At 38.6% G+C, this 12,422-nt stretch overlaps 1 protein-coding gene across 1 annotated transcript in view; it reads right to left on the reverse strand.

Moving 5' to 3' along the window:
- Positions 1-12,422, reverse strand: part of ZKSCAN5 (zinc finger with KRAB and SCAN domains 5) — a 35,681-nt gene that overhangs the window by 8,867 nt on the left and 14,392 nt on the right. The window contains 2 exon segments of the mRNA XM_006877650.1: positions 6,623-6,758; positions 7,050-7,141. Coding sequence (XP_006877712.1) covers positions 6,623-6,758; positions 7,050-7,141 — 228 coding nt within the window.

Raw genomic sequence — 12,422 nt, forward strand, 5'->3', positions numbered from 1 at the left:
GACTGTGTGCTGAAGACCTGAGGGGCATGGGGGAAGGATTACATGGAGGGGATTGTAACCATGGCAATGAGAAGATATACGATGGAATGAATGTAAAAGTAGTATTCTCCCAAGTAAACTATCACATAATTCACAATAAATCATTAAAAAAAACCAAAAACTTGTTGCTAAAAGTATACACAGCAAAGCAGCTATTCCACAGTATCTATGTATACAGTTAGTGGACTTTGATTACAATCTTCCAGTCTGGCCCTACCTCATCCTACTTTTCCTAATTGTTCCCCTATTAACATAAACCATCCCTAAAGCTCCCTAACCTTCCCAGTCGCTGTTGTCAGTTTGATCCCACTTGTAGATAGTTCTTTAAGAGAGCACAATGCTCAAGGAAGACATGCTTCACTAATTATTAGCTAAACTACTATTTACTTTAAAGACTTCAGATATGTCGTTTAACCCTTTCAAGACCAAATTATTTTCTGCTTTGAAAATTTTGTTGGAACCATGTTTTCAGAAATAGAAGGCATTTTGAATTAAAAATTTTTAAATGTTTTGAGATAATATGGATCTTGATATAATTACTGGGCACTTTTGTTCCAAGGGGTCTTTGGTGCTGGGATTGATAGGATGGGGCCCATTTCTTCACATTTGAAAATTATGCAGGACCCCACCAGATGACAACATGCATTGGAAGTGAGATAAGAATTTCCCACTAAATCTCAGAGGCATAAAATGTAGGTGGGCACTAAATGGTCACAAAAGGGTTAAGGTTTAAAGATTATCTCAAAACAACCATTTCAATGGTTCATCCAGCCTTAATGGCTCCAAAAATTCTGGATTCCATCAGAATATGAAATTCTGTTCATTATTTCCCCCCTTTTGATCAGGATTCTTTTATAAAGACTTTGAGCAAGACGTTCAGTAATGGTACCCAAGCACCATCTGGTCTCATGGCAAAGGAAACAGGTGTTCATGGCGGCAATTAACCACACATTCCATTTCTCGCTTATTCCTGACTCCTCTCTCCTCTGCTGCTCTAGGGGAATAGGGAACAACCTTAGATACAACTATTCTTTTTTGACACAGTCAGAAGTTATCACTCTTATAACCATAAAGACTTGGATTTTCATTTATCTTATAATTTCTTATTTAATTCTTCTCTTCCTAAAATTTTTAACAGCAGAAACAAACATATAAACAAAGTAACTCTATCACAAAAACCACACTTTTAACAGGTTGTTTCCTCTTCCAACTAACTAGGCAGGTAATTTCAGCTATCCCAATATTTTTCTTTTCCTATCCACACCTATTTATGCTTACATATATTAATATTAGAATTTTCTCTTATTAAACAAACACATGGCTTTCTTTCTCTAGGGATGAATTTGAAACAAATCAGATGAAACGATTTGGATCATTTAATCTAAGGCTATTGACAAGCTTTATATTCATTTACCTAGCTGTCCTTCTTGCCCACTGTTATGCCTGGGCTGCAGAGTAATACAGTGGCAGGCACAAAAACATCCCATCAGCATATCTGGTGCTTTACAAATTCATGATTTTCAATGTCTCTAAGGTTTGTTCTTTTCCCCATTCATTTTCCCCAGCAACTATATCAAAATGTCTCAAACTCTAAGATAAATCACAGTATTAAAAAGGCATGTTTTAAATGCCATGGAGTTGGTTCCGACTCTTATTGACCATATATAGGGTTTCTGAGGAGTGACTGATGGGTTTGAACCACCAATCTGTGGTCAGAAATCCAGTGTTTATCCTACAGTACCATACCAGGAGTCACAGAATAGTGTATCATGCTATCATTTTTGGAAGCACACATACATACACAGAATATGTCTAGAAATACAATAAAGAAAGTGCTAACAATCACTGACTTAGTGAAAGAAAACGCGGGGGCCGAGGATCAAGAGTAGATGACTGACTTTTCACTTTACACATATTTGTAATAATTGAATTTTTTTCTTTCACATGTGCATGTATGTATAAACTTTTAAAAACCATAGTTTTTCACTGCACTCAAACCTCTATCACCTACTTGCTGTCAATAGGTGATGTTGTCTCCTATTACTGGGAAAGTCAGAGCTAGCCAGTCAATACCTCCTATAAAGTCCCACCACCACCTATAGACCTAACAGCACTCTTTCTTTCATCTTGCCCTCTCCCAATGGAAGAGGTGTCTCTCTTCCTATCTACAGTTAATCTTTCCTCCTGTTCCTTGGATCCCAACATGTCCTTCTTATTTTCCAAGGACCTCCCCGTATCAATTACTCACCTTTCTCTACCCCAATATGTCAAACTCATTTTATATTTTCTATTAGTATTCAAATGTATCCTGTGGGTTAATGTGCTGGACTGCAAGGTTGTTTTGAACTGCAAGGTTGGCAGTTCAAGCTCACCGGTGGCTCCTTGGAACCCCTATACAGGGTCGCTATGAGTCGATAATGACTCAACCGCACTTCACAACAACAACATTAAAACAAAAGGACACACAAAAATAACTATCCATCTAACCAACATACTCGTTTCATTGATCGGCCCTCTCTTGTCTTCTTCACAAAGTGGTTGAAAGTTTATTGTAACTCACGCAATTTGATAATGGCTTTCTCAAGTTTTTCTACAATCAATGTTTGTTTCTGTTCCCCAATACCCCAACTATTCCATGGAAATTGCTATCACTAGCATTCAATTATTTTTCAAAATCTCATTTCTAATCCTGATGGATACTTCTTAATCCTGACCTTCTACGTTGCTATTAGGAATCTGTTGTTGTTGTTGTGTGCCATGGAGTCGGTTCTGACTCATAGCGACCCTGTACAGGGTTTCCGAGGCTATAAATCTTTATGGGAGCAGAAAGCCTCATCTTTCTCCCACGGAACAGCTGGTAGTTTCGAACTGTTGACCTTGTGGTTTGCAGCCCGATTCTAAACCGCTACGCTACCAGAGCTCCTTGTATATATAAACAGAGAGAGGAATCTAAAGGCATGTAAATAATCGAATATGGCCTTCCCAGGAGACCTGGTAGTGTAATGGATTACGAGCTGGGAAACTAACTGCAAGGTCAGCAGTTTGAATCTATCAGTTGCTGTGTGGGAAAAAGTATGCTTTGGCAAAGCTTATAGGTTTGGAAAGCCAGTTATGAGTCAGAACAGATTTGGTGGCACATAATCACCACCACCGCCACCACCATAGCCTTCCAAGAGAAGTTAAGAAAGGAGCAGCCACCAAACATGTTCTTAATGTAGAAGAGCACACTGAGGTTGTAAAGACTCTGTAATGAGATAGAATGTAAGAATTTAACACTTCTTGGAGAATAATAGAGAAAAGAACTATGCTAGGAACCTCCAACTCTGAAATCCATGATAGAAAGTGATACACAACACTAACTGACTCAAATTAATTTTAGACCTATTTAGACCTATCTAAAATTAATTTTAAAAGAGAAGAAATATTTGCATTAAATGACAATATGATGAGTTCAAAAGTATTGTTATACAATTATAGAAACCTTTACAACACAAAAATAGCAAAATGCAAATTATTGTTTCTCAACGTATCGTCCATCGATGTCTATATACTTCTGAAGGCAGTGTTTCAATCTCTCCAATCCATTTCTCAAGCTGAGGGAACTGAAGGAAAAATTCAAGCCTTCACTTGCAATACTGAAGAATCCTATGGGAGTCCCGTTGTGGCGCTGTGAGTTAATGTGCTGAATTGCAAAGTCAGTTTGAACTGCAAGATCGGTGGTTAAAGCTCACCAGTCACTCCTAGGAAACCCTAAACAGGGCTTCTATGTGTTGGAACCAACTCGACAGCACTTAATAACAATGGGCAAAATAATGAATGATGCACAAAGCATCAAAAGAAGAGGGAAGGAATATAGAGAAGGTTGATGTTCAACCATTTCAAGAGGTAGCATCTGATCAAGGTGCACTGAAGGCATTGGCAAAGAACAAGGCACTGGGAATTGATGGAATATAAATCGGAATCTTTCAACAAACTGATGGCACTGAAAGCACTCACCCATCTCTGCCAAGAAATTAGGAAGACAGCTACCTGGTCAACTGACTGGAAGAGAGCCGTATTTGTGCCCATTCCAAAGAGAGGTGACCCAATGGAATGCAGAAGTCATTGGACAGTATCATTAATTTTACATGCAAGTAAAATCTTGCTAAAGATAATACAAAAATGGCTGCAACCATACATTGACAGAGAACTTCCAGAGGTTCAGGCTGGATTCAGAAGAGGACATGGAACAAAGGATATCATTGCTGATGTTAGATGGATCTTTGCTGAAAGCAGAGAATACCAGAAAGGTGTTTATATATGCTTTATTGACCACACAAAGGCTTTTGATTGTGTGGATCATAACAAGCTATGAACAACATTACAGAGAACGAGTATTCTGGAACACTTAATTGTGCTCACAAGGAACCTGTACCTAGACCAAGAGGTAGTTGTTGAAACAGAACAAGGAAACACCGAATGGTCTAAAATCAGGAAAGGTGTGCACCAGAGTTGTATTCTTTCACCACACTTATTCAATCTGTATGCTGAACAAATATTCAGAGTAGCTGGGTTATATGAAGAAAAACGTGGCATCAGAATTAGAAGAAGACTTATTAACAACCTGCGATATGCAGATGACACAATCTTTGCTGAAAGCAAAGAGGACTTAAAATACTTACTGATAAAGATCAAGGACCACAGCTTTCAGTATGGGTTGTAACTCAATGTAAAGAAAACAAAAATCCTCACCACTGGACCAATAAACAACATCCATATAAAAGGAGAAAAGATTGAAGTTGTGTAAGACTTCATTTTGCTTGGATCAACCATCAAAACTCATGGAAGTAGCAATCAAGAAATCAAACAGCATATTGCATTAGGCAAATCTGCTGTACAAGACTTCTTTAAAGTGTTGAAGAGCAAAGTTATCAGTTTGAGGACTAAGGTGCACCTGACCCAAGCGATGGTATTTTTAATAACATCATATGTATGTGAAAGTTGGACAGTGAATAAGGGAGACAGCAGAAGAATTGATGTATTTGAGCTATGTGTTAGAGGAGAATATTAAAAGTACCATGGACTGCCAAAAGAACAAACCAATCTGTGTTAGAAGAAGTACAGCCACATGATCCTTGGAAGCCAAGATGGTTAGACTTCGTTTCTCATATTTCAGACATATTATCAGGATATACCAATCCCTGGAGAAGGATATCATGTTTGGTAAAGTGGAAGGTCAGATAAAATGAGAAAGATGGGGAAGGTAGACTCCCTCCTGAATAGTTCTCATCTTGTCTAGACGGGTCTGGCAAAAAGTGATGGGTATAAGATTCTTATGATTCAATAGTAAGTAACTGTTATCATGATTAATTGCAACTGTCACAACTGTCAAGGTAGAAGTTCTGTAACAAAAAGGGGTAGTAGTTAATCTTACAATCCAGGAACAGAGGACCCTGGAACCATCAAGGGAGAAGAGCATGAGTGGAATGTGGGACCCTATTCAGAGAAGCAGCAACACCAGAGATGGAGGCAAAGATGAGGACATGGAGAGGTGGAGCAGTTTAGGACTCTAGACTCATGGAAAGAGAGGGACTGAGTGCTGACAGTCAGGAGGCAGGCTTGCAGAATGTGGCCTTTGGTTGTTTACATGATTATAAATTCCTGAGTGGTTTTGTGTACATCCGAAAACAACAACATCAAAAAAACCCCAGAGGGAATAGAAGCAAATGCTATTGAATGATGATGCACGGAGGAGATTGTAATCGTTGTAATGAAATGATGAGTGTAAAACCAATGTTCTCCCATGTAAACAATCACTCAATTCACAATAAAAGCTTTAAAAAAAAAAGGTGGAAGACACTCAATGAGCTGGATTAGCACAGTGGCGGCAGCAGTGGACTCAGGCTTAGCAATGATTGAGAGGTTGGCACAGTACCAGGCGGTGTTTCGTTTTGTTGTGCATAGAGCTGCAACAACACCCTTAAGAATTCTGTGCTATTTGATTTACACTACATTAAAATGGCAGTTCAAACGACCTTATGGTCAAGTGCTTATCCTACAGCACCACGCCATAACCACTAAAATTTGTTAAAAACCAAACAGGAAAAAAATCAAACCTGGTAATTTAAAACTCTCTCTTACTTTTAAGCAATAAAAAACTAGTATTTGGTGAGTTGCAAATACTACCCTTCTCAGGTACTACCAGTCTTCAACCACAAACAACCTTATTATGATGGAAATAATCAGAATAAGCTGAATTAATTAAAAGAAAAAAGAATGTTAATTCATTCTTTCACAGCAAAAATAAATGGGAATAATTAAAAAATATATGTTTTTATATGATGTGCTAGAAACATTCTTTACAAGACAATAAAATTATTATGTCCTAACCCAAGAAGGAGCTCAGGTAGCATAATGGTTACGAATCGGGCTGCAAACTTCAAGGTCAGCAGTTCAAAACTACCAGCTGTTCCACAGAAGAAAGATGAGGCTTTCTGCTCCCATAAAGATTTACAGCCTCGGAAGCCCTGTACAGGGTTGCTATTAGTCAGCACCGACTCCACGGCACATAACCATCAACCCAAGCAGATAAAATAATTCTTACCAATGGAAAGAATACTCCCATAATTTTCCTTCCTGCCATCCGTATAAAGGTTCTTCTAGGATGGATCCAAACGCCCCCATTCCACAAGGCTGAAAGAAACAGCCATATCAATCACCTCTTCTATTTCTACCAACTTCTAAAATACAAGTTCTCCACTAAAATCACATTTCCTTATACTCAAATTTGAAGTGAAAATAAGAACTGGGCATGTTATGGGAAAAAATAGGGGGAGGGACTATGTCTCAAAGAGGATAGAGGAGTATTGAGCAGAAAAGAAAAAGGCAAAAATGGAATTAAGTACCAACCCAACAAAGGCCTGGTCTCTAGGTAAAGCAACTGAGAGAACTCCTGACAAAAATCCAGGACTAAGGCAGGTTATTGTACATACATATGGAACCTCAATGACGGCAAAAGGATGCCAGCTCACCTGGGACCCAGCGGAGAGAAGTGAAGATGTGAACTCCTGGTCTCTAAGGCTGTCCTTCAAGGGAAGGAAAGGAACTTGTAGACTAGGAAGGGCTGAAGGAGGAGAAAACACCTTTAAGAAAGAACTGCTTGTCCAGTTCTTATTGCCGCCATGTTTACTTGGTTAAGAATCTACAGTGGTCTCAAGGTTAAATTATTTTGCTTGGCTCAGAAAATCCTCTACATTCTGGTCTCTCCCATACCTGTGTATTATTATTACCCACCCCAAAAAAAAAAACAAAGCAAAAATCCTGGTTTGGTGAGGCTAATCCCTGCAAAGCCTTAGACTAGGCTATCCCCCAACATAGGATCCACTCTGCTTTGCCAAGATAAATCAATTCTCAAGGAACAACCAAAGTGCCACCTTTTCTATGAAGCCAAAGCATTCTCTGTATCCCAGCTTCTCCAGCTTGAAGGTGCGAACAACTCACCATGGGCCCTTGTTACACTGTAGTGTCGGATTCAGTAGGTTTGGACTGGGGCCTGAGAGTCTGCATTTCTAACACGCTACCAGGGGATGTCCCTTGAACCATACTGTGATTGGCCCTATTGTTGCCTCATGCACAATAGATAATTGTGAATGATAGGGTTTTCACAGGCTGATTTTCAGAAGTAGATTGTTAGAACATTCCTCCCAGTTTGTCGTAGTCTGGAAATTCTGCTGAAACTTGTTCAGAATCACAGCAACACATAAGCTTCTGCTGACAGATGAATGGTGCCTCTGCTCGAGGTACATTAGCCAGGAATCAAACCCAAATCGCCTGCATGGAATGGGAGCCCTCTACCAGCAAACCACTGCTGCTTTGTATGGTTTGATTAGCAAGGCCTTACTTAGTCCACATGCTCTCCCTTCAAGCAATTACTATGGTGAGTTTATAGTCAGTCAAGAAATGTATTAGTCTGTTCCATGCATTATAGGAATAGGCAATTCTTGCCCTCCAAAATTTTATTGAGTAATGAGAGGGTCAGGTGCAGACACCTTACCTAGAACATAATGTAAAGAGTACTATCATGGAAGATCACACAAGGATCAAAGGGAATAGAAAGATGTACCGACAGAGTAGACAGGGGTAGGGAAGAAGATGTCAGGAAAGTCTTTCCAGAGACAGTGACTCTGGGAAGTAGAGATGGAAGCGAAGGAAGAGGAGGGTACTTTACAGGTAAACAGCATGCTCCTGAAGGTTCTGAGCTTAAGATGTGGATGACAAACTGTCCCTCTGATATCACCTCTACTTGTCCTTTGTCTAAGATTCATGGCTCACTCCGTTATTATTGTATGTGTAGGCCTTGACTTGGAGAGATCTACCTGATATTAACCTTTGACCCCACTAATTTGTTGTTGTTGTTAAGTGCAGTCGAACTGATTCTGACCCATAGCAACCAGGTATAGGGTTTTCAAGAAACTGCTGGTGAACCTGAACTGCCGACTTTGCAGTTCAAATGACTTTGCGGTGTGACACATTAACCCACAGCGTCACAGCACCACAGCCCATTAATTTGTTGGAACCCAGCAGTCACTCCTCAGGAGAAAGATGAGGCTTTCTGCTCCCGCAAAAGATTATAACCTCAGAAACCCTATAAAGGGTCACTGAGTTGGAACCAACTTGGCGGCACTTAATAACAGACCTGGAGATATATGTGCGTATGTCACTTGCTTCTTTCCAGTGACTAGGAAATAACAAAGAATGACACCGATAAAATGATTGTTGTTGTTAAGAGGCATCAAGTTGGTTCCAACTCATAGTGACCTTGTATAGTGTTTCTGAGACAATGGTTAAAGAAATGAAAGCCCAAACTAGAGAAGGGATCTGAAACCAGGATTGGCTAAAGATTCAAAATAGGACTTGAAGAAACAAATGAATATAGTCTATATCTAAGTAAACAATAGTTTAGCTGGAATAAAGAAACTGGCTAGGATCTGGCTAACATTTTGGAGAAGATAAGAAGCACTTGGCAAACAGAAGACATAAGAAGTCTGATCTGAAAGTGGAAGAAGATGACAGTTATTTAAGGAGGATGGGATTCTGGTGGTAAATCAAAGGTCGTTAACACAAAACGAGTTAAATGTGTAGATGTAGTCAGACTCCTCCAGTTAAAATCTCAGCTCTGTTACTTAATGCTTTATGACCATGGACAGATTTCTTAACCTTTCTACAACTCAGCTTCTAATTTATAACAGGTTGTTGTTAAGCGCCATGGAGTTGGTTTTAACTCATAGCAACTCTGTATAGGGTTTCTGAGGCTTTAAATCTTTTGTGGGAGCAGAAAGCCTCATCTTTCTCCCACAGAGTGGCTGATGGGCTCAAACCACAGACTTTGTGGCTTGCAGTTTAGTGTTTACCCTGAGGATAATAAAAATACCTATTTCATTGTGTTATGAGACTTAACCTTGCTACACCAGCAAATTCTACTGAACATAATGTTAAAGTTTCTCTTTGAGCACTTTTAATTACTTTTACTAAGTGAGACTACATGAGTTTTATTTTTGTTGAGGTTTCCTTAATAACAAAAAGAAAATTTATTTTATAATTTTTTAAAACTCATTCTTGTAATTTCAACACAGGGTCACTAGGCCCTTTTACTAATCTAAAATACCTTTTAAGATTTAAATGATCTATTTTCCTACATTTTGAATGCTTTTCTATTTTATCATCCAAGGATGATATTATGAAATTAATTAGTTCTTCCCAACTATGCCAAAATGACTAAATCAATGAAATAAGAATGGGAATATCTAGGGGTCAGGCAACAGTAAAACAAATCATCATTTTTTACTCTTCTTACTGCTTGCCCAAAGTACTGATATGCAGCTTAAAGTAGTGCATTGGCCTTCAAAACGTATCAAAGAAGAAAGGTGACACATGGTTTAGCTTCTATTAAGCACAGCTGAAAATTCAGAGTGTTTTGTTTTCTGCCACTCTGGCAAAGAGAAGAAAACTTGTAGAAGAAGACATTTCAGTCTTATTAGATGAATTAGATGATAAGTGAAGAGACAGAGAAGAGCTCCTGCCAAATGTTAATGATGACACTGAAAGTATAAATGACATCTTAGGCTACAGGCTTTCAAATGATAATATCCCCAATGAGTTTTTTCAAGCTCATGAATGCATGAATTGAAATATTTCTAATTTGAAGATGGCAGTATGGCATCTCATTAACAGGAAGGACTTCATCCTGCAATATTTTGTCATAAGATCCTGGACCATCTATCTCATTTTGCTATAAGGACACAGGGCAGTATTCTTTTGTTCTTATGCACCAAAATGTACTTGATACAAAGAGGTTGAATTCTTATTAAAATGTCTAAAAAATTGTCAGCATTACAGATAGGCATATAAAGTGAATGTCTGCAAATTATTTATAAAATGACTTAGAAATAGAGAAAAACAGAGGATCAGTTAGCCCCAGATAGTAAATGTTGTTAAGTGCCATCAAGTTCAGTTTTGACCCATAGCAACTTGTATAGGGTTTCTGAGGAGTGGGTGGCGAGCTTGAACCACTGACGTTGTGGTTCAAATGGACTTTGAAGTCCAGTGCATTAACCCACAGCACCACACCAGGAATATAGATAGTAAACGGTGAGGACTAATTTTCCAGGTACACCTTTCCTGATTTTAATGAAGCAGTATCCCCTTGTTCTGTTTGAAAAACTGCCTCTTGGTCCATGTACAGCTTCTCCATGAGCACAATTAATTTATGTGGAATCCCCATTCTTCTCAATGTTGTCCATAACTTGTTATGGTCCACACATTCAAACTACTTTGCAGAGTCAACAGAACACAGGTAAACACCTTTCTGGTATTCTCTGCTTTCAACCAAGATCCACTTAACATCAGCAATGATATCCCTAACTCCACATCCTCTTCTGACTCCTTAAATTTCTGCCAGTTCCCTGTTGCTTTACTGCTGTAACTGTTTTTTTGGTTTAAAATCAGGAAAGCTGTACATCACAGTTATACCCTTTCACCATATTTATTCAATTGATATGTTGAGCAAATAATCCAAAAAGTTGGGACTATACGAAGAACATATCATCAGGATTGAAGGAAGAGTCATTAACAACCTGTGATATGCAGATAACACAAGCTTGCTTGCTGAAAATGAAGAGGAATTGAAGCACCTACTGATGAAGATTAAAGACTACAGCCTTCAGAATGGATTATGTCTCAAAATAAAGAAAACAAGAATCCTCACAACTGGACCAATAAGCAGTATCATGAAAAAAATGGAGAAAAAAATTGAAGTTATCAAGGATTTCACTTTATTTGAGCAACAATAAACGTGCATGGAAGCAGAAGTCAAGAGATCAAATGACGTAATCACACTGGTCAAATCTACTGCAAAAGACCTCTTGAAATTGTTAAAAAAACAAAGATGTCACCTTGAGGACTAAAGTGTGCCTGACTCAAGGCATGATATTTTCAATCACCTCACATGCATGCAAAAGCTGGATAATGAATAAGAAAGACCAAAGAACTGATACATATTAATTATTGTGTTGGTGAAGACTATTGACTATACCATGGCCTGCCAATTAGAATAAACTAATCTAAATGAATGAACCATTCCCACCCCAGCCTCCATCTTCAGAGATCAGAACTAGATGATGTTCAGCTACCATTACTGATCACTCTAAAAGGGATCACATTAGAATGTCCTGGTAAGAGTAGGAGAAATTGTAGAAGAAAACCCTAAATCATAAAAAGAGACCAGGTTTTTTGGGTGGACAGAACCCCAGAGACTATGGCCCATGGTCACCTTTCAAGCCTGGAATTGAACCCACCTACGTGGATTAAGTTTTAGTCAAAAAAACAGATAAGTCTATAAGGTGAATAATAAGGTGAACGAAGGAGGTACAAATTCCTTAGAACCATCAACCATTTGAAATCAAAAGGGCAGCATTTGCCCAGGAACAAAGTTCAGAAGTCAGGAAGGATGAACTAGGAAATACAAGGAGGAAGTGGGATGCATGTTGTCATATTGTGGAGAATGTAATTAATCAATGGCATGAAACAAAATGTGTATGAATTATTGAATGGAAAACAGATATGCTCTGTAAACTTTCACCCAAATCACAATAGAAAGTTAAAAAAGAAAAAAATCTGTCTTAGAAGTACAGCTAGAATGATCATTAGAAGCAAGGATAAAGGATAGCGAAACTTCCTGCATTGCTGGTGGGACTGCAAACTGGTCCAACCTCTCTGGAAAGCAATATGGCGTTTCCTAAGAAGGTTGAAAATAGAAATACCTTATGATCCAGCAATTCCTCTACTCGGTATTTACCCACAAGAAAAAAGAGCCACAATCCGAGAAGATATATGCACACCAATGTTCA

This window comes from Chrysochloris asiatica, unplaced genomic scaffold, assembly GCF_000296735.1.
Source record: "Chrysochloris asiatica unplaced genomic scaffold, ChrAsi1.0 scaffold00548, whole genome shotgun sequence".
NCBI lineage: Eukaryota > Metazoa > Chordata > Mammalia > Afrosoricida > Chrysochloridae > Chrysochloris > Chrysochloris asiatica.